The sequence below is a fragment of the Ammospiza caudacuta genome, chromosome 2 (assembly GCF_027887145.1).
Source record: "Ammospiza caudacuta isolate bAmmCau1 chromosome 2, bAmmCau1.pri, whole genome shotgun sequence".
In the NCBI taxonomy this organism is placed as follows: Eukaryota; Metazoa; Chordata; class Aves; order Passeriformes; family Passerellidae; genus Ammospiza; species Ammospiza caudacuta.
The window spans coordinates 60,575,486-60,599,387 of NC_080594.1; the positions used below are offsets into that span (position 1 = coordinate 60,575,486).

Genomic DNA, 23,902 nt, shown 5'->3' on the forward strand with positions numbered 1-23,902 from the left:
CACACTGAAATTGAAAATCCCCACCTGTGTTGCAGAGGCACAGTCTCTGCTTTCAGACCTTATTTTAACCATTTCTATATAAACTTTCAGCTAAAGTATTTGATGGCTTGGATAAGTATTTGCAGTTTAAGGTCTGGGGGAATCTGAATTGCTTAAGTGGCAGAGATTCAAAATGCTGACAATTCTAATGTTCAAGATTTTTCATGTATGTCTGCAGACAGATGTAGACATTTGATGTACACATTAGGAAAAGTAAATTATGTCTATTTCTGATTTTTTTATGTTCATTTTGAAAGCTAGGACATTGTTCCACATTTAACATTTATTTTTGAACATATCTGATGACAAATATATTCTACAAACTAATAATTTAGATTCTGGAAGCTTTTATGATCTTTATAGTTATGGTCACAGAGATAACCTAAATGGAAGCTGAGGCAAGACTGTAATACAGAAAATGCCATGAGGAAGAATGGATTTAGTAATGACAGAATCTTTATAAACACAGATTCCACCAGGTCTCTTGAGTTAATTGGATCTCATTTCCATTTTCACATCACTTTCAAGGTATAGCATTATAAAGTGCTTTAAAAAAAAAAAAGAAAAACAAAAATTGCACTAAGTTATTTTATATCTTTGTAGTAATTATATGCTGCAAAAACATATAGAAAGATCTTGCAATGTGAGGCCCAGTAGGGACCACCAGGGCAGACTGCTGCATCTCTGCAGACTGCTGCTAATTGCGAATCAAATGGGCACTCATGCTAGGCAGACAGGCAAAACAGTAGCTGGAAGAGAGTCAGGCTAGATCTGCATTTCTCCTGAGAATTAGCTCTGAAACGCGCCTGAGGCCAAGACTGTAAGTAGCCAGAATTCCTGAAGAGTGCTAGGCAGCCAGTGTGCTCCTCCAAGAACCCTGAATGAGTTCCAAAAATTTCCAGAACAGCAGAAGCCTTTGCAGTAATGACCCCCACTTGCCAAGACTCACAGCTTTCCTTTACAAGCACCAAGCTTATCTGTGTGTTTTATCCACAATGGGTATTGAAAATCATGCAGCCAAGCCAAGTAAATAGAGCATTTCTTTCAAAAATAAATAGCATAGCACTCTTGCCTTGACTTTATGGCTTGGCTTTGTGGTAAGTTTGCTAAAAATTGCCTTTTCATCCCAAGTTGGCACAGGGATCCTGCCCGGCCTCACTCAGAGCATGTGTGCATGGGGCGGTGCAGCTCCATCCAGGCATGGCTGCTCCATGGTCCCAGCCATATCCAGGCTGGGATGTCCTGCTGGGAGAAGTCCCACTTGCTGGTGCACCATATTGCATTGCTGTAGTCAGAAGGCTTCTGAATCACATCTGGCACGTGCCCTTCAGCTCTGGTTGTCTGAGGGATTCACACCCACTGGTTTGAGTAAGGTCTACCTCACCACAGCATTAGATTTATCAGATACTTCTGATTCCTTATCCCTTTTCCTTCCAGGCAGGCTACTGGTTGTTGCTGACACTAGTTCTGTGTGTTGCCTCAGCACACCATCCACTGCTAACATCACATTTGCCCCTGATTTACCCTGGAGTCACTGTAGGGGGCAAGGCAAGTCCTGTTTTTCCAATATTGTACATTTTTCTAAGCTTCCTATTCCAGCATTTCTCTATTTAAAATGTGAGAGAAGAATATAATTTAAATAATAATTTAGAAAAAAATATATTGTGCAAAAAGGGATTTCACCCCCTTTAACCATGGGAATGCAGCTGCACACTTTCTACCCTTAAGTTTTCCACCATTATCTCCACTGCAGAGGTCCTAGTCTTGGCAGGGATGCAAGCACCTTCTTGCCTAAGCTCTGGCATCCTTTTCAGAGCATATAAAAGTGTGCAATAAAAGAGATGGAGAGGCTCAGGCATCCTCTCTGCATTATATCAACTGATGAAGTAGTGCCAAGGTGATAATGGAGGGAAACCTTGGCAGGGCAAAAGCCTGCATGAGCAAAGTGGGCAGCAGGCTGAGCCCAGTCTCCCATCAAACCCACGTGTGGCTGATGGGGATGTGGCATGTCACCAGAAGAGGACTTTGCCAGGGAGCCACAGTCACCAAGGGGTGATGGCATTTCATAAGCCTAGACAGGGAAAGGCAAAGCATAAGGACTGAGCTGCATTCCTTGAGCCCTCGGGACACTCTCATCAGCATGCAGAACAGCTTTACTAAACCGAGCATGCTCTCCTGACCTCATATTCAGAGGAGTAACTCAGCTGAACCCAACAGGACTGCTTATAATGTGTGAATTTCTATAATGAGGAATTGGCAGAATCAGGAAACAGCTCTTCCGGTCACACTGCGATCCATAAATTCTTAATTCTGGTGATTGTCTGGAAGCAGCCATCTCAGCTCATTCCTACCAGCTATCCTCACAGTGGAGTGACTTCACAGGATGGTTATTTTTTCAGAGTAGGGAAAACATGTAGCATTCATTGGAAATGCACCACCTGCTGTCAGTATAAATTGCAGACTTCTTGAGGCTTTTGAAAGATGAGCTTCAGTGAATGGAACCAGAGACCTGATGCTTTTGCAGTCCCCAGATATCCTTTGTACTACTTTATCAGGAAGTGTTGCCCTCTTCCCTCTCCATGAGGACTGGTTTAGGGGCTTGAGCTGCAGTTCCTGAATTGGTGCAGTTCACAGCCCTGCATAATAAGGTACAAGCAGACCATGGCCTGCTTACCCTAAGTGTCAGATTGGAAACTGTACAGCTGGGAGCTCAATCACACTCAGTTCAGCTGTTTTTGCCACGTAGCAAAAATACGATGGAGGTAACCAAACCCCTAGGATTGTAGTCCACCAACACTTCTGAGTCAGATACTAATCAATACATATTAGTGTTCCATTTTACCAGGATTTTAGAATGTTGCCAATCAGAGCCAGAGCTTTAGAATCAACAGTTACGTCAAACCCAGTTTCTTCAGCAAAAAAGAAGGAATTCAGAGGAAAGTTTTTATTGTTCCCCATCCCTCTCCTTTCCCTCCATCCCCCTCCTCCACAGGACATCTATTGTGAATTAAATTACAATAAAACATGTCTTTTCAGAGCTTAACCTAAAGAGCAAATGATTCTATAAGTTTCATTTAAGTGTACAAACCTCCATGGCTTATAGGCTCAGGACAGCTGCGGTGTCTCCTCTTTGCTCTGTTTGCTCAATCACAGGATGAACGACAGCATATTTCACTGTGGCTCAAGATGTGAGCTAGGACTTGCCTTAAATCTCCTGAGAATGATCTTTACAATTCCCAGTGTAATCCTGGATTTTCCCCTAAAAGCTAATTCAGGAGGGGAAAAAAAAGTTTTTGTTCAGGTCATATATTTGCAGCATCCCCTCGGTTCTTCCTGCCACTGGTTAAATAAAAGAGCTGTTCTTCACTTTCCCTCCTTTTCCATCATGCCCAGGAGCCATGTCAGTTACTTAGGTATGTTGTCAGGAAGACAATGTATAGTAGCACTTCGGCATCTTTCCTCAAAATATATCATGCAAAAGTAATCATTGGCAAAACACTATTTAGCTAGTGGCAACTTGCAGATATTGTAAAGTTTAAATTAATAGCAACAACAGTGGGAAATTAAATTGTTTATTATTCTTGAGAGAGAAATCTGTGTACCTTTTATGCCTTGAAACTACTTTCTAATCTTATTATTTAAAAAATAATGACCCAGTCCTATTATTTTTCTTTTTTTGCCAACCTATCAAGCCTTAAGTATGTTGGTTTCAAAATGGTTTGAGCAAAAACTCATTAGAATTATATGCTCCATCTGTTTTTCTCATTGGAAGCTTTATAAAACACTCCTTCAAATAAATCAAAGATAACTGTGTGAAATACTGAAGTAATGTGCTTGTTTTGTTCTGTTTTTTTTTTTTTTTCACTCTTTGCAGTTAAAAAGCGCCAAGGAATTAGCAGAAATCAATGGGCATGATGAATCTCAAGCAAATGTAGGTACATCTGTCTCTGTGTAGATTTGGTACATGTATGTGTATGGTCTCAAATTTACTGTGTATGTCTTAAAGCTGATAGAATGGCTGAATGATTTGCACATCAAGTTTGAAGTGTCTGGTTTGTTTTTTTTTCATGAAGCCACAGGTTCAAATCCCAGCAAACTTCATTCAAGGTAGATAAATTGGGTTCCATGCAATTTACTTCGTAGGATTTATTTGGATGAGACTTTAACAACCAGTGTCCTACTTGCTGAATGTGGGTGTTAAAGATACCATGGAAACGACTGCAAAAGAAATGCTTTTCCTTAGTGTCCTGTCCAGGATTAGTCAAGCTACAAAGTTACACCATTTGTCTCTGTGGCTGCCACCTTGCAGCTGGGCAAGCCCGGCTGTATTTCAGTTCTGAGTGAGGTGGTTCGTATATGTGTATAATTTTGAAGCAGTTAATTTTCACAAGAGGACTAAATTAATTCACTGAATCATTATTTAGTCCAAAAATATTAAAGGACTCTTAAAGTCGTGTGTTTTAAAAACCTGCTGCCAAAAAAAAAAAAAATTGCTTCTATTATTTCCTTAATGATTGCCATCAAAACAGCAATTTCCATAAGGGGGGAAGAGGAAAAAAAGGGAAAGTTTCCTGCTATGTTTGTCATTCAAACCATGAGTCTTTGTCATAAACATATGAATATTAAAACCAATTATATATGATAGCTTCCTCCTGGCCAAGTGAACTAGCAATAATTTAAACACTAATATATTTTAACATCTACTTCAGTCCATGTGTTGTGAAATTGCTCAGTCAGGAAAACAGTTTTATTTTAAACCTGAATGGAAGGCTCAAGTTTTGACAACTGCTTTATTGATAAGGAAATGTTGTTCTCTTTTTTTAATCCTTTCCTAAATCTCATTCATTGTGATCCGTTTCCGCAGTGAAGTCGATAGAGCCTCGTAGCTCTCAGCGTTTGGACAGGAGACATTCAATATTGTCTGATAGCTCCAACAAATCTGCAGCTGCAGTCTGTCTGCACAGCATCCCACTGCCCCTTTGAAAGATTCTGTTTGCAAACCAAAAATACATTAATCCAATGATGATCTTGAAATACCCACATATGCTCGCTAAAAAATGGTCGTTGTACAATAAATAGCTGATTGCAGGTTTCCCAAAGGAAATCCTAAAGAAATAGCCACATGTAAGTCTTATAAACTCTCTAAAAGAACTTTCTTCCTCACCAAAAATGTAGATGTAACAGTGTTTTGTGGTATTGAAATGTTTTAAAGGGAAATTACCTGAAAGCTTCAAGCTGTACCATTCTGGCTCATATGTAACTGCATAAACAGATGTGCTTGAAAATTTTATATTTATATAATATAGAGGTTTAAATAGCATTAAAAGGAAACATTTCAATTGTGTAAAGAGAGTGTTTTGGTCCACAGTGCCCAAATATCTAAAACAAAATATTTCAGAACCTTTGGTCAATAGTAAATTTTTCAAAATGTAATATTTTGATCCAGTTTGTAATTGTACAAGCTCTCAAAGGCTTGAATTTTCCATAGGATAGAAACTGTATTTTATGCCCCTCTTTTCCATGAGCCTTTCCCCTGCTGATCTCATAGCAATATATGACTCTTAAGAAAAGAAGTCAATACCTAGATTAATGGCAAAGAGGGAAACCAGATAGTTACAATTATTGAGTCACAGTTGCAGCCATGTATTCAACAATAATACCACCATGGAATCAGAAAAAGCACAGCAGTATAAATGAAAATAGAGAAATAGAGGGAAAGAACTGATGTTAAAAACATTTGCTATAATAATGAACTTTGTAAAATGGAAGCTGAAGTGCCTTTTAAACAATTGTCATTCATATCAAATATGTAGCACTCAGGTGCTGTGCCTTGCAGGTTGTCTCCATATATATTCTCAGCAGACTCCATGGGTTTTGCCCCTGGCCACTGTGCAAATCAGGGATGATCAAAGAGAAGGAGGCTTGGTGGCTCCTAGTGGTTCTTAGTGAACTGTGATGCATATAATTGGATTAGGACATATTTGTTGCAGATGACAGGTTGAATTCAGCAAATTAAATACCTCTACATGCCGAGTAATAGTGGGAGGTGTTGGTAAGGAAAAATGGCAACGTATGCCTGTACACTGAACACACAATCTTATCTTCACACTGTGGCATATTTAGATTACTTTGCAGAAAATCAGACTCCTAGAAAGGACAGAAGAAACTTTAAGCACAGTGTACACACATCAAGAAAGCCCATACTGTAACCTTAAAGATTACTTTCTTCACTCAGGATTTCTCCTGATTCCACTAGTCTGCATCATCTTTTGCATTAGAAAATTATGTTATTTAAAATAAAACATGGAAATATTTTTCTTAGCAAAAGCAGATACAGATGAAAAAATATATATACTTAGACCTATCCTGGTCTTCTACATACTTATGAGACCATCCTGAAAGGGAGACAAGGATCTGGACACCTTTGGAAAAAGATTAAACTTCCCTCCTGAAGTAATTTGTAGGTGCCCAACCTACAAACTAACCTTCATTTTTTTTCTCTTGTTTTCACAAGAAAATTAACTAAGTTGACTAAGGGGCTGGAGAAATTGCAATGTCACATTCCCTGCATGTCAGTTCACACAAAGTCTGCGGGGGCAGGGTAGACCAAAATTTTAGTGTATTGCCAGTACATCTGTTATTTCCAGGAAGCAAAACCATCTTACAAGGTTCTCTACAGAGTCATAAGGGTGTTTCATGAGTGATTTGCCAGGTACATGCAGTAATATTTGTTATGGCTGTTGACATTTCCCAGCTGTGCTCTGTGTCAGGAAAGGCCAAATGTCGGGCTTAGGCAGTACACAAAGCCCAGGATTCTGGTTGGGTGTTAGCAGAGACTTCAACAGCCAGCACTGCCAGAGGTGCACTGAGTGCTCACTTGCATCAGTGCCGTGCTTTGGAAGAGATCAGTCCTTGCTTCTAATCTGACCCCGTTTTCATTTCCTCTTCATTGCTGCATATAATGGTATTTCATTCACATCTCTGTCTTAACCGAAGTGAAAATAATGACCAATGGACAATCATAATTTCAGATATAATCCTCTTCAAGGATGTTCCCAGACTCTTGGGACCTGAATATTCCCAACATGAAAAAAATAATCTTGCTTGGGAGCTGTGCTTGAGTAGAGATTATTTTGCAAACTGAAAATGCTAATCACATGTTTTGTGATTAACTCTACAAAGACAATTTATTCTCCTACTCTTCCTGTAAGTTCAGTGGCTTTCTGTGAAGCCCTTAGTACATAAATTAATTTTGTGTTCTGATCAAAGATCTCCTTTTGCTCGTTGCTGAATTCAGTAAAGATATGGCACTGCACGCAAATACAGTGAATAAGTCCCTTTGGTTTGGAGGTCAGAAGGTTAACATCCTTGGTATCCCTCTACTATAAATGGAGAAAGGAAGATTTTTTTTTTTTTTTTTAATACAAGTCTCATTTTAGAGTTACTCGGTGATCTTCCAGGAGTTTGTTGCACTCCTTTGTCAGCTATCTGCCTTCCTTAGATGGCAGCTGTGAATAACTCCTACCCTTTGTAAAAGTGCTGTAAAATTGTAATCAAGATTATTAGTTTGCCATATTCAGACCAAAGCAAGACATGGTTAATGGTCACAGAAGCATTTTTAATTCTGATTGCAATTTCATGGCAAAGTCCTGACATTGTTGAAGTGACTAAAGAAATTCCCATGAGGTTAAAAAATCAGAAATTTGCCAAAAGACTTAAAAGGGTTACCTCATTATCACCAAGATGTAATAAAATTTCAGAGAGTGAAACTGACTTCACCACAAGGGGTTTTTTTGACCATCTTTTTGTTCTTTTTGAGTTTTGTTGTTTGAACAAAATACCGACTTTGACCGCATTCACCTGTCTGCCTTCAGTTAGCGTTTCCCACAGCTTGGATACAATGTTCTGTGGGTTTTTCTCCAGACACAAAATCAATAATATTAAGTAGGGATGCATTTTTCCATTTGAATGCTTGAAGCTGTTGTCAGAGCATTTCTTGAGTTGAACCAAGCATCTTACTTTTAATGTTGATTCTTCCTTTAAATTTTGTCTTTTGTATTTGCTTTTGAAGCAGTTTTCAGATGATCCCTGATTCTGAGGAGGGGGGATATATCACTGCATTGCTCACTTTATGCTACACTGACAGTGATCATATTCCTAAGTATGTCCTAGATTTCTCTTTTCAAAGAATAGGTTAATCACTGATAATCTTCATCAAAGAAAAGATGGTTCTTAAGTGAGGCTTACTTTTGCCACAAGTCAGGCAAAGATTTAAAAAGCTAACCCTCTTCAACTTTTGGAAATCTCTGTCATTCCATCAAACTCATCAGAGTTAACTTCCTATACTTCCCTATGCAGAGCTTTAATTTAGACATCCAAAGGTGCCTACTGTGAACGTTTTATATAAGTGAATGTTAGTACACACATGCCATTTGTGTGGCATCTCCACTTAGTGTGGCAGCATCAAATTGAGCCAGGTGAGATGGAAAGGACCTTGAACACAGGGAGAGGAGTAGGAGCTAGAAGAGTGCAAAATCATCCCAGTAGGTTGGGAGTGTGGGACAGAAGTTGGTCATCTTTAGTGATGAAGATCCCAAGTGATTGCTGATTCTTCTGCTTCACTTCCTTGTGCGTGCTACAGTCATTTCCCGGTTATCCCACTCTTCAAAAGGCTTGCTCTTCCCAGAGCAGCACAGGCTTGCAATAAAAAATGTGCTCAGTATGGCTTACATAAGAGCAATTTGAGTCAAGTTACAGGCCAGAAAACCCCAGTGCAGGCCTTGCATATGTCAGGAATTGTCTGTTTCTCTCCTGTCTGAGCTTCCCAGGTTTGTAAGCTGTGAACCTTTGCCTCAGCAAACTGATGTTAGTCAGTGAGTACCTTCCTTGGGCTCCCCACAATGAGGTCCTCTGGCCTTGCAGCAGGCATTTCTGGAGCACATGGATGTGACTGGACACTGCAGAAAATGAGGTGATGCTTTAGAGGATAAAGGGTCCTGGTGGCCTCTCCATACCCATGGGCTCAAGGCTGACATTCCCTGCAGAGAATGCCAAAACTTGGGGTTTGTCTCTCTGCCACACCTCAGAAGAAAAGAGCACAAGCTATGGACACCCTCCAGCCCCTTTTGTTGTAACTTCTCCCTCCTGCAGGTGTGTAAAGAGAGCAGGCAGGAATAACGGAGAGTGCAGGGATGAGGACAGCTCCTTGAGAAGAGAGGAGTGGGGTTTGGTTTCTCATCATGGGTGTGCTGTGTCGTTAGGAGAAGGTGCAAGGAGCCTTACCCTGATTGGATTGGAGCTGTCAGGGGGGCTTTAGAGGGACACATTTACTGTCTGTATTCAGGTTCTTCTCTCCTGGTGGGGCCAGTACCAGGGGGTGAGGAATGGCTGTGCCTCTTTCTACTCCCCACCTTTTCCATTCCAGATGTTTATTTGTAGCCCTTCCATCACTCATTTCTTCTCATTTCCTTCAATTTAAGGCACATGGAGCATGATAGATTCAAGCAGCTCTGACCGTTCACAGCTCAGCAGCTTTCCTACTTACTGCGACAGGCATGAGGAATGACCACCTCCTGAATTCAATACCACGAGGCCTGAAAAGTAGCAGGAGTTTAACAGCCTGTTTAGGATGTTATCAAAGAGCCCACTCAGCCTTCAGAAGTTCTTTTACACTGGTAGATCAAATCTCCCCGAGTTCCCCCCTTTGCCACACCAGCCCTGGTTTGCCATTTCAGAAGACAGCGAGAGTTTCATTAGCATGGTACAGATGTCTGTGCTGACTAAATCAGAGTCTCTGAGATTCCAGCCATGATTGAACCCTACAGGGAGCAAACAGGGAGCAGACCAAGGTATATTCTGACACAGAATGTGCTGCCTGAAGTGGATCTGGGGTCTAGCAATAACCCCTTTGATAATGTGCAGCAAGAAATCGCACCACTTCTCTTGTCCCTAATTAAGAGTGTCAGAGTGACTTGGCTTTTGATTGCAGTGAATTCTGATCATCTGAGGGAGGAGAAAGAGAACTCTGAGACACAATGATAAAACCCATTCAGCCACCCACTCAGCAAATCACAAAAGTTTTTTTTTACTTTAAATTTCATATGAGCTCCACAGGAAGACAGATCTTCAGTGCCCAGAGCTACCTGACATTTTAATAATATCTGATCATTATATGGAGCCTTTCATCCCAAAGCATTTTCCGCGAGTATTTATACTGCACACGTACACAGGAGTCATCCTGTCATTTCTGGTGAGGAATAACATTCAGCCTTATACATATGCAGCTGTGGGCTTAACCCACACAGTGTGCAAGGAGATTGGCTTGTCAGAGCACTCAGCCTCCCCCACAACCACCTGAAAGATGATGGGCCACCTCTGCTGCAGCCACAAACCTGCTACTGCAGTCCTGGGGATTGTGCACCACACTCACGCACCTTCCAACCGGCTTTCAAGGAATAGACAGGGAAAAAGTGACAGAAGTGAGAAAGGAACTTCAATATTCCCAAGAGCCACTCTTCATGGAATGGTTTTGAAAGGGCTTTAAGGATCATCTAGTCCCAATCCCCTGCCATGGGCTGAGACAGCTTTCACTAGACTAGATTGCTCAAAGCCCCATCCAGCCTGGCCTGAAACACTTCCAGGAATGGGGGATCCACAACTTCTCTGGGCAACCTATGCCAGTGTCTCACCACCCTCACAGTAAAGAATTTCTTCCTTGAATCTGATCTAAACCTGCCCTGTCAGTGTGAAGCCGTTTCTACTTGTCCTGTTCCAACATGGCCTTGTAAAAAGTCCCTCTCCAGCTCCCTTGCAGCCCCCTTTAGGTGTGTGAAGATACTCTAAGATCTCTGAAACTCTAAGGTCTCTCGTTAGAACCTTCTCTTCTCCAGGCTGAACAACCCCAACTGCCCTGTCCTCACAGGAGAGCTGCTCCAGCCCTTTTATCGTCTTCATGACCCTCCTCTGACATTGCTCCAGCAGGTCCCTGTCCTTCCTACATTAGGAGCCCCAGAGCTGATGCAGCCCTGCAGGTGGGGTCTCACCAGAGCAGAGCAGAGGGGCAGAATCCCCTCCCTCACCCTTCTTTTGATGCAGCCCAGGATACAATTGGTTTTCTGGGCTGCACGCTCACATTGCTGGGTCATGTATTATCTTCTCATCAAACAATATTCCCAAGTCACTCTAAGGAACCTCAGAAAGAGTTTGTCATCCTGATCAAGATCCACTCCAAAGGAATAAGAACTCCAAAGTGCTTAGGTAGTTTTTCCATTTTCACATGTGGAGATTCCTAAAGTTAATATCTTTCAAATACAAAACCATTAAGAAAATCATTCACTCTCATAAGACATTTAAGGTTGGTTTTCCCCGACTATTACTTGTTTTTATTTCAACAAAGCAATTTTCAAAACTTCTACAAGTCTCAAAAGGAAACAAACTGCCTTTTTTTTTGCTCTCTCTCTCTCTTTAACTTTTCTTTTGAAATTGCATAATTCTAGAGGATATTGCAAGAGTGATATTTGTGCTAAAGACCATTTCAAAAGGTTTTCACAAATTCTCAATCTCAAGTAAACATGAAGTACCTCCTCCTCGCTGACTTCAGCAGAGCTGGTGGGCAAGTGATGCTTTCATTCAGCCAGCCATTGGTTTGCTGCAATTCCCTAAAACAAAGTGAGCAAAATGACAATTACCTTTTATCTTGCAAAACAACCACCTTCACATCACATAAAACATCTGTGTTAAAGTCATCAGGAACCTACACATAAATCCAGCTTTAGAAAATGAAGCAAACTGATCATACTTTTGAAAATAAGCGTGAAGTAACTTTCCTATTAGTCATCCATATTTTGCATATGTACATTCCCGTAAAATAAATGGGCTCAAATACAATGAAAGAATATAAAGAGATAATTTCAATGAGAAAAGCATTTTCAGATTATTGCTAGTTGCCTAAAACTCAGCAGGTGAAAGTTACAATAGTAAAATCTTTATAATGAAAAACCTGAAAGCATCTCTCTGGCAAATGGATCAGAAAAATAGGATGTCAAGAGCACCATAATACAATTAATCTTCACTCTTGAAAATGCTTCTATTGTGTGGGATAAATCAGATAAACAAACCTTAGATCCATCCATTTGAAGTTTTTCATTCACAAGGTCTTACATTCACAGGTCTAATTTGTCTACATTGCCATTCCTATAATTTTAATGCCAGATAACTTTTCAAGTTTTCAACTGTTTATTTGTTAATACCAGTGCACTCTTAAATTTACATTAACAGTAAATATTATATTAGCATATTTGAAAAGTAAATTTCTATATGAGTGTCCTTTAAAAGTAATTGCAATGTGATGTTTCTGACAAAACCAACGCTGGCTTCTTGCACAGAACAAAATAAGTTACCAAGCTCAGGCTTGATTTGAATGCGATGATGAAGCCTGGTGTCTATAATTTATAATGATAGACCAGTCATATTCACCAGCAGTGTAGCATATGGCATGTGTGTCCTTCTGCATCACTTGGTAGGTAGTAGAAGGAAAAGGATCTTTGTAAGACCCTGGAAAAAAACACTGAAAAGCAAAGGGGTTTCTTTATGAATTTTTGACCTGGTGCTAACTCTAACAGTGGCACTAGGTAGTTGTGAGGGCTCTGGTTTTGGGCAGATGGTTGGGTGCCTCATTCCTTGCCTCATTCTTTTCATATGTGATGCACCACTGCAAAGTTTTACTGAGTTTTTTAAAACTGAGTTATCCCAGTACAAATAGAAAAGGCCAAAGAAACCTCTCTGCATATAGAGAGTGTGTCACAAGGCCATTTAACTTCGTGCTAGGCACTTTTCTAAAACCAATTCTTAGGCTGTGAGGAGCCAGGACCATGTAAAATATGAGCTTTCTAGGAAGTAGTTAATTCACCAGCACAAGATAATTCATTTGAAGCAACAAAAGAATGATATTAATCAAAATTGCAAGCAATTTTCTAGTCAGAGTATTTTTAGAGGAGTAGTCATCAGACAGTCAGAAACAGTCACTGAAGAGGACAGACTGAGAGAAGAGCTATGTAAAACACACGATATTTTTTAAAGTTAGGACAGTTTTAAGCTACTTTCAGAGTTCAGACACTCACCAAATTGTCACACATCACATCACACAACACAGTGTGCAGCTGATGAAGGGGAAAAAGTTCCATTAAAGAAAGAATTAAAGACATTTGGCCTAAACCAAGCATTACTGGTTTTGGGAGATGCTGAATCCTTGCAGCCTGACAGAGGCAAGGTGGTCATAGCTCCATGGAATGAACCTGCAGCTACACAGAGCACATATTCTTCACAGGCATGTGGCAGAACACACATCTACAACCCATGCACCACATGGGTCCATCTATATACACGTGGCCAGCCCCACAGATCAGCACAAACTCAGCATCATAAACATGAACAGCACTGAGGTACACAAACAGGTTAAGGTCCATTAGTGGAAAATACAACTGCAGGCTTACATATATACACAATGTGAATCCCTCCAGAAACTGGACTTTGACTCCCAGGCTGTCCCATAACTGGCTCCTACACACACGCACACACACACACACACACACACACTAGTTGTTTAGCCATTCCCCAGACTCCATTGTGTCCCCAGCTGGTGGCTTGGACAGCCAGGTCTCTCTAACTGCAGCACTCCAGGGTGCAGTGGCTCTCTGATTGCTGATCCCACTCCAGCTGCTCTGCTCAGATGCCCTCATGGGCCCCCATGCACACATAACAGAGTCCCTCACCCAGGAAAAGAGACATTATTTTGGTGGGTTTCATACACTGATCAGGGCGTGACATGGCCAGACAAGTGTACTGACCAGCAACCTGGTTACATGCAACCACTCCCTTTTATCCCCTCCCAAACTGCCATGATCCCTTCTTTTCCTACTACTTCTTCCCCTGCTGAGGACCTCAGCTAGGTTTTGTACAACCCCATAATCCTCTGCTCCTACATCCCATAACAAGTCCCAAATTCCTACAGGCAATGCTCCCTCAGTCTGTAGGATGTTTCAGAGAGGTGGACTGATGTCATGTTCGGCCCCTGGGGCTGATACTTTCCTGTGACACCCCTGGGAGGAGCTGGGTCAGGGGACTCTGCTTTCTCTGATTAGGTTATCACATTTTTCCCATCTGTAATGGTGCCTCTATACTCCTTTGTGCTTGTGGAAACAAGACTTGAATCACAAGGATGGAGCAAGTGATTGTGGTTGGAAAATCCCTTCTGCAGGGGACAGAGGCACCCTTTGTTGATAAGGGTGCAGGACTGGGATGCTGCAGAGAAACTGCTGAGCCATTGGATTGCTGCCTTTCTGTTGCACATCCATGTGCCCTGCCACTGCAGCTGATCCTGCTCGGAGCAGAAGGCTGGACTAGAGATCTCCCAAGGTCGTCTGCCTGATTTTGTGATCATCTGAGTCACAGTCACTGCCTGTGAGTGTACTCATACGTTGCCACATTTGCAAGGAAATTTGATTTAAGTTAAATTTCAATAAGCTCTTTCACTGTAGCTTAGTTCAACTTGGATTGAATAATTTTGAATTCACCATGGATAAGAACATAGACAAGGACAGTAGCCCATTCTCAACTGACAACCATGCTAAGCTGTCAGCAGTTGTCCTGTACCTCAACCTTGCATGTCCCCATAAATTTAAGATGCCTGACTTGATGTGCATTGAAAGTATTGCACGGCTTCCATTCACTTGATTGGTTATTGAATTATGCTCCACTCAGGTTAAAACTGCAAGATTAAATTTTCAGATGTAGTTCTGAAGTACATTTAAAGAAAGACTAGCAAAGCAAACCCATCTATACCAGACTACAGGAGGTTCACAGATAAATGCAAATAAATTAAATATATACAATTCTTCATGCTGCAGACCAGTTTTTACCCAAGTTTGCAGTCAAACCTGCCTGGTCCTCAATAAGTAGTTTGGGCAAACTCACCTGAAGTCCCAGCCCAGTTCTGTGTGCTCAGAGCAGGCACACATATATATGCCTTTCAATATCTTATAGGCTGTGGCTTTGGTATCTTGTGTGCATGGCTCTTTCTTCTGTCAGGATTTTAAAATTGCCTTTTATTTCCAAGCTTACAGCATCACTCTGGCCTGCTGTTAATAGCCTGCAAGATTTTTGCTTATGTTTCAAATATATAGTTTTTTTCTCCTCCTACTCATTTTCTCTCATAAGTCCCCTGGCTGATGAGAAAGTGTTGTGTATCCCTTACATCTAACAACATTCAGCAGTTGCTCTGTTTTTCCTGCTGTGACAAACATCAAGTCTTTCCTTTTTCTGCCACTGTTTTAATGCCACAGACAATTGGCTTTGTACGTATAATAAAAATGCAAACCTTTCCAGAGGCTGGTAGGTTTATGGGATTTTTACTGGGCCTTTCAGAAGACACAATATTATTTTTAATCCCTTACCACATAATTCTTCAGAATTCTATAAACTACAACAAAGAAAAGGAGGTCTTTGAAGACAGTATGCAAGCAGTCATCATTCCCCCTAGATTCAAAGATAATTATCAAATACTTGGATTACCAAGAGAGTGGAGGGAATATTTCATCTCTTTGAATATCTTTGCATCCTGGGCACATGTCAGGTATCTTCAGTGGCACGTTCATTAAATCCTATACTCTGCCTTTCAAAGGAGAGTTCTGAACAGCAGATGGTATAGAACTGCACTCTGGCCAGAGGGGTTTCCAGGTGGGGCAGCTACTGTGCAAGCCCTGCTCAACTCTTGCTCAGTGGTTATGGAGAATATAAAGTCCTCAGTCCCCCCATTTTTAGGGATGCTGGCTAGCATGTATTTTCAGGCAAGAACAAATATTTTATATTGTCTGCCTTTTTTGCACTAGTTTAAGACTGACCTGAAGAGGATTAATGCTATCTAGATTGAGAACTTTTTATTTAATATCTTACTTTTCCGTAGGAGAAAAAGAAACCAATAAAGGAGAGAAAGATCCAAGTCATCCAGCCTAAATATCTGGAGTTTCCTGATCTGCTAGAGCCCTGGAGTGCAGAGCTAGCCTTTTTTTCTTATAGGATCTCTGACTATCTTCTGTAGAATTTTACCACCTCTCTTCTACTCTTCAGGAGCTCTGTGTCTTTCACTGGCAAAAAGACACAGAGTGGCAAGTGCACTTCTCTTAAGAGTCACTCTCTCATTTGCTGTGTGTCCAGTGTTAGACACAGCTTCTCTCTGGACAGCGAGACCAGGCAACTTTTGGAGCAATATATTTACCCGTGCCTCTTCCAAAAGAAGCCAAGATACTTGAGTGAATGATAAAAAGCAAACTTCTCTCCCACCTTACATCTAGGAAGTGCAAAACTGCCATGTATGACTCTCCATAGCTATCAGCTCTGAGTCAATGGTGGTCTCAGAGATCTGCTTGTGGAAATTAATACTCCATGGGATAAAATTGTCATTTCATCCAGCAAGCTCTCCTGAAAGTTTTCCAGAAAGACTTTCTGTCTGTTTCTCCCTCCCTGGTTCAAATGCAGGGAGCCCTGAATGAAAATGTTGGTCCCAAGTAATAGTCTACAGAACCATAGGGATTTCAATCCCGTGAGGCAAATTCATGTCTTTTCATCATCTGCTGATGGATTAAAGTGTCATTTGCAGGAAAGAGCTCCAAGCTGGCAATGGTGAGAGCATCACACAGAGTGGTTGCATTCATACTGAGCAGCTCTGGAGCTGTCGTCATCAAACTGATCCCCTTTGTTTTCCAATGCCTGACACAATTTGTGAATAATAAATAGGACCAGGTCCCTAATGATCTCCAGGTGTGATTTAACCTGTATTAATCTTTTCACACACAGTGTTTAGTTCTTGCAAGGTCATTTCATTTCTAATAAGTACCAATTTGCACATGCTCAGCTGTGTTCTTGTCCTTTAATGCAGTAACTGACAGATGGTAGCAAAATATTCCTTTTGTAATGAAACCTGCTGAAGAAGACTGCTTAGGGCCTCAGAAAATATAATTTGCCAAATAAAGAATGGTCTCCAGGAAAGAAAGGAAATACTGTAATGCAGTATATATTAAATCATTTTCCTCCGGCATCTGGTGATCAGTCGTTTTTTCTCACATCAGAGAGGTGACCTGACTGTTTTTTTTCCAATTATTTATTACCTCATTCACCTTTGTACTTTTAAAAGTCTTTCTTTTTTCTGTGGGTTGACATAAGTAGTGCCTCTAAAAACATGTAAATTAACTGCATGAAGATTTATTGTAAAGGTTTCTTAGGTACCAGATTTGTATCTGCAGTATGCTGTCAGATTCTTAAGGTTTTCACTTATGCTATAATTAACCCAGTTTCTGGGTGAATTTCACACCCATTTTTTAGACCCAATTATGCCATTTCTCTTGAACCACTATTAATTCCTAGCAGCATTGCTACTGAATTCTGATTTAGTTTATATGACTATGCACACCCTGTATTTTCCCATGGCCTGTGCAAACTTCTTTTGGCAGCTGAATACATCAGAGTGATCTAATTTATTATCTTCTGTGAGGCAGGTAGCATTGAATGGCAGAAACTTCTCATTTTAAAGCCTCCAAGAACCTGCAACTTTCTTCTAAAGCCAGTGGTTTGCTGGGTATCTATCTTTGTCTCTCATTTCCTCAGGCTTCCCCATAAAAAAAAATTTTTACTCTTTTATCCTCTGTTCCAGCATACAGCTAAGGAGGACTTGATGTGACTTCCTTTAGCATCCATTTACACTGTCCTATAAATCATACAAAACGTTCTGCACAGGCTCAAATCTAGGCATTAAATGAGAATCCATCTGTTCCTTGCTCCCAATGGGATTATAGTTTCTTTCTCTGCATCACTGCTTGACAAAACTTCTAATCCCACCTGAAACTACGAGTGTGCTGTGTTTGGGGCCTGTTATATCAAATACACATCTCTCTGCTCCCACCTTTCCCCCTCAGGATTTGCTATTTTTAGACTGCTTTTCCATCTCTGATGAAGTCAAAGTTGCATCTTAAGCTATACAAGCTCTGGTGGTATCTGCTGCTCTGCTTTTCTGCTGCAGTATCACAAAATCTGTCATCCAGCTCTGTTCTGATCGGTAACCCCCTTGTTGTTACTGCCCTCTTGGAGAAAGTCATGTAAACACCTTTTGTTTCAGTTTCTTGACAGGATTTCCTTTCACTGCTTTTGGATGTCATGGGCAGCAGGAGATCAGAATTTGCATTAGCCTTTGGCTCTGTCAGGAGGGGAATCAGCAGTGCTGGACAATTTAAAGCATGCTGCTGCTTCTGCTACAGTGTGCCTTGTATATTACAACACTACAGGAGTGTCAATGCCAAGGTGATGGAGCTGCCAGAGCACCCAGGAGCACCCTTGTTTTCAGAGAGGATCACTGCCAACTCTTGAACTGCAGACTCCCAAAACTAAAGATACACAACTGAAAAGTTATTTGATCTCTACTAACTAAAAAGCCAGCAAAGGCTGACATGTGCACAACTCCACATAGACCTGAGGCCAGGAGAAACACCTCAGCTGCCCATTACAACTGTGACAAAGCCCAGATCACCGAATGGACCTCACGCCTCCTTTGGTGCAGGCCAGGGCCTGTCAGAGCCCCTTGTTTCTGGGGCTGGGGCTGCACATGTGCATGTATGTCACTTGTGTGCACACAGAGTTCCTTGGCTGACACATGGCAGCTTGTTCTTCCTTGTGACACAAAGGAGCACTGATAGCCACGATGCATCTGAGCCACCAGGCTGCTGCCCCTTGGAGCAGGCCTGTGAAGAGCACAGACTATGTCACTGAGCACAGACTACATCATTTTGGCTCATGCTGTTTGTAGTTTCTTTTTCTTTTTCAATTAAAAATGGGGAAGTGTGTGACTCTTTTTACCAATCTCACAGACTGTGAAGCCTTTAGTCATCCATAAAGAGGCACATTTGACATACTTTGGAGTTTATGCCTTTTTTTAGCATGGATTATTCACACCTTCAGAAATGCCTTCAAGCAATCTAAGCCCAGTGTCCCTCTTCTATTGCCAAAAATCCTTGCCAAAAGTTTTGGAGCAAGGCATCGCATCAAGGGTATGTCCTAAATGAGCCACATCATTATACCAAATAGTACATATTTCCTTGCCTTTAAGGCTGCCCAGTCCCACACAACCTTCAGCAACTTACCTTGACTCCCTCAAATAGAACAGCAGCACCATTCCTTCACAGTCCCACCCCACAGCACCGTGTCTCCAGCACCATGCTCTCTGCCTCCAAGGTTTTGCATGGACCTGCTGAGCATTCCCCAGAGCAGATGCAGCAGGGTGAGTCACGGCCTCACCAAGGAACGAGTCATTGCACATTGGCTGCTCCATGGAAACAGCCCATGGATATTCTTGAATATCATGCAATACACTCTGAGGTCACTTGCATGCCTTGGAAATAATTTATTTCCTTCATCTGTGCCCAGTCACACAACTGCCTGGCTACTTCTGATGGAACATCTGCTATGTGATCTCTCAGACAAAATTTACGTGGTTCAGGACACCTGATTCCAGAAAAAAAAGAGCTCCAAGTGGGAGCCTTGACTTGTTTGCCCTTCAGGTTGGTGCTCTTTCAGTCCTTAAAATAAGATGGCTTTATGCAAACCACCTGTTAGGAATGGTCTTCCTGAAATGGGGGTGCTGACCCCCAAAACATGCCTGAGAGTTGTTTGGGATGGGCCAATGCCATGCCAGATGCCAGGCACTGGTTGAAGAGTGTAACAGGGCAGAGGGTTGTGCTCTAGTAGCTAGAAATGTTGTTAGTGACTGCTGAATTTACTCTTATGGCTGTAGCTGAATGTCTCCATCCATGTTCCCTGGAGGCGGTCTTGGTTTACAGATTTAATAGCTACAAAATGTGAATTTTCTGACCATTCCCACACTTTATGGCACAATCTCTCCAGCTGTTATAATGAAGAAGCACTAGCAAAAAAGTTATTACTTACTCCTCAAGCAAAATTTCTCTTCTTGGCAGCACTTGGCATAAAGGTAGTTCAAAATGTGTCTTAATAATCTGCAAACAAATCAATTATTTATAATTGTCTTGTCTTTAGATGTGAATTAAAGTAATGAATTTTTTATATAGTTAAAAGAAAGCAGACAAGTTTAATTGAGATAAATGAAATCTACATGACCACCTGTTTGTTTTTTAAACTTTATAGGAAATCAATGTATTGACAGTAGCATTGGTCAACCAGGACAGAGAAAAAAACTCAGAGAAACGAAGCCCAGGTCTAAAATCAGAGAAAGAGGCACTATTAATAGGTAAGATAACCTCAAAGAAGATTTCTGAGAACAAAATGCCCTCTAACAGGTTTCTGTTTTGCATATATGTTTACACACATCTTTGTGCTAAGTAAAAAAGAAAAAATAATAGAATTTTTTTTTATCTGGGTTCATAATGGCTTTTAGTAAGAAAAAATCCTAAAATACAACTGAACTTTGCCATTCTGAAAATTTCTGCAGTTTAACGGAAGGATTTCAGGTATGAAAAAAATTGCAGAATCTAAAGTCATCGTATATTCATGCTGCATTTAGACTTACAGCATGAATGTATGATGACTTTATTTACATCAAGATTTAGCAGACCAGAGTTGTATAGCTTGTTATATGTTTATTAGAAAAAGTGGTGAAGGAGAAGGGGATGGAAATAATATTAGTAAACTACCAAGCAAAAAATGTATCTACTACATGTATTAAGCAAGCCAGATTTATGCCTTTGACATTAGCTGAGGGAATTAGCAATATGAATATTTATAAAGAATACCACAAGGACTGTCATACCCTTTACCTAGAATAAAATTTTTAAAATAAACTCTTAAATAGTGCCTAAAGCTTATAGGCAGTGGGCCAGCTAAGTGGCATTTAGCCACACAGAACTGGCTGTACCCATGCCACCCTTGGAGGGAACATGCCCCATGTTTAGACCCACACATATTTTGCATTTGGTTTCAGTGGAGTAGGTTTTCAGGGAGCATGAAGGTCCACAGCTCCAAAGCATATCCTGTGGCATGGCAACAGAAATGTTGAGCTGAAAGAACAGGTTTAATTTCTTTGGTTTGGTCTTTTCACAAATCAGTGATATCCTGATAAATGGTAGTTCCAAGACTGCCTTAGTTTGTTTAAATGCAGCTCATTTTCATCACCTAGGCACCAGGAAGATTGCTGGCCTATTGCTGAGGCACAGATTCAGCAGTTCACAAGTTCAATTCAGACCAAAGAGGTCATTTAAAAGTGAAGAATGTATCTAAACATTTAAAGTGCTTAGTACACAAACTCCCTGTGATTAGTGAGATGCAAACAGTGGAATATACAGAAATGTATGACTTGATTGAATTCTGCTTTTTATAATTAAATCCAGAAGTTTTAATTGCAGGGGCAGTACTTGATCTTCTCGAAGTTCAGTCTGTGAGAAAGACTGCAAGAATGGGATTTAAAAAACGGAATAACAAACTTTTTTTCTAGGTCACTCAATATCTGACTGTAACGATTGGTGGCAGTGTACCAAAGTGGGTCCTGAACATCTGCTGTTCAGTGGCACACTCAGATAAGCAGAATAACCTCAGTTAAGATATTACTGGTCATGATACTCCACAACTGACTCACTGTTACAGTCCAAAGATTAAAGATTCCTCAAGATAGATTTCATGTTATCTCTTCCTCTGAGGCATGATCAGATATGGCAAGGGAATAATGGGCCTTGCCTCCATCCACTCACTAAGTTTTTCTGTATTTAAAAAAAATGCAGTGTTGTCTTCAAGGAAAAGAGCATAAAAGAAAAAAAATTGTCATGGAACTCCAGTCAATAATTACAAAATATTGACAAATTACTTATTATTTACATTGTATGAAAGAGCTGGCTTTGAATGTCCTGAATTCAAAAGCCTCAGGAACCACACAACAGATGCAATGACACTGGTAAAATGTGATTTGAGTACAAATTGGATTTCCAGTCATCTCACCCAAGTGTGATGATCTTGACTTCTGCTTCTAGATCTCTTGTGTGGTTACCTGTAGTCACCCACAGCACAAAGAAGGTCACTGCTGCTAGGACTTGCCATAGTAAAAAATTTATTATATGCCACGTCAAATGCAGGACCAGAAGTTTGTAAATGCTGTTTGAAAAGTGGAGGAGGAAAAAAGGTGTGCTTTGCAAAGCCAGTCTAAAATGCGTTAAATATTGCTTATCAGTTTCAACCACGGCCGGTACTTAGGGAAAAACTAAATCCAAGATTATCCAAATTCATTCAGCATCAAGAAAGCAGTATGGCCTGCAGTACACAAGATACAGTGACCCATTTTTGTCATTTGTAAGCATTTTTAATCCTGGTGTTTGTGATTTAAGTATAAGAAACTTCCCCTAGGGTGGTTCAGCTAAGAAGCCCATCCAAAGAGAGTTGAAAATATTTGTTCTGATTCTTACAGTTCAGCTCTCCCCAAACAGCCAGTAATACACATGCCATTTTGTATTTTCACTGTTTGCTTAGAAGAAGAGAAATTGGGTAGTGCTTTTAATAGCAATACTGATGCCCCAAATCTTGTTTTCTCTGGTCATCATTATTAATACTGTCACTTGATTTTCACTGCAAAAAAAGACCTCTAGACTTAGATCCTGACTCCTTCTAAGCCATTTTTAATTCCCATACCTTTTATGATCATCCTGAAACAACAATGAAGATAGACAGAACATGCTCTCTCTTAAGAAAGAGTAAATAAGCAAATGTGTCATAAAGCATTTGTGTTTTCTTCAGCAGCATTTAAGGGTAATACGGATTAAGTACTTTTCATAACCAGCATCTGCATAATTACTAGAAAAATTTGAGGGAGTGAGGGTTCTGACACAATTGTATGAAACGTTTTCACAACAGAGAATCCAGTGAAGGGTAAAAAAACAATAATTTTACCATTACTATATCCACAATTTTATATTGGTAAATCAAGCATAAAATTAGTAGTTGAAATGCTCCCAGCAAGGCTTTGTTTAGAAATTCCTTTATTCATCAGTATATTAACTTGGTCACTTACTTGCTAACTGCTGTCATTCCTGAAGATGAGCTATTGTATTTAGCACATTACTATGACTGTATTAAAAATGTGCTGGTTTGTTATGTTTATTGGGTTGTGCAAGGAAAATAAGAGTCATAATTCATGCTGAAAAACCTCAGAACAGACTCTTCAGAATTATTTTGCCTATTTTAATGATACAGTGTCTGAAGTAATTTTAACACTTTGTGTCTGTTTGTTTTTAATACAGGTATCATATCCACATTTCTTCACGTCCACCCTTTTGGAGCCAATATAGAGTATCTTTGGTCTTATATGCAGCAGTTGGACTCTAGGGTAAAAAAAAAATTAATCAAAATCTGTTTTCTCTTTAGAAATATTGTATTATTCTTTACTGCAGGTTAAACTCTTCATGCATTTCCATTAGAAAGATAATGGGATATGGGGCTTGGGGGTTTGCAGTCTTTATTCATTTGCAAATTACAGTACACATGCTTGTGTTGAGGTCTTTGCTTCAAACTGCTTAGCTATCCTTTGTGGCACTGAAAAGCAGAGCTCTAAATGGCAAAGACTAGCAGCTGATTTTATGACACGTGATTCTGAAATATAGCTGGGAGAAAAAAAGCAGAGCAAGAGGCAGGCATGGCCATGGCCATCAAACTGTGCAGTTTTTGGAGATCGCCCTTTGTTCTTTGAAAAGCTGTAAGTTGTATGTCACACTGAACCTTTATGATCACAGGAATGGACCATGTTTCATGTCTTTTGTCTCCATGTGGGAGCAGACACAACCACATAAAGGAATTGGGTGCACTAATTTCAGTG

The 23,902-nt window shown here is 40.5% G+C and overlaps 1 protein-coding gene across 5 annotated transcripts in view; it reads left to right on the forward strand.

The window, feature by feature from the left end:
- Positions 1–23,902, forward strand: part of ENOX1 (ecto-NOX disulfide-thiol exchanger 1) — a 365,352-nt gene that overhangs the window by 338,017 nt on the left and 3,433 nt on the right. For all 5 annotated transcript variants that reach the window (XM_058825014.1, XM_058825015.1, XM_058825019.1 and 2 more), the window contains 3 exons: positions 3,914–3,970; positions 20,239–20,341; positions 23,331–23,416. In XM_058825014.1, the coding sequence (XP_058680997.1) occupies positions 3,914–3,970; positions 20,239–20,341; positions 23,331–23,416 (246 nt within the window). The remainder of the gene's footprint in view (positions 1–3,913; positions 3,971–20,238; positions 20,342–23,330; positions 23,417–23,902) is intronic.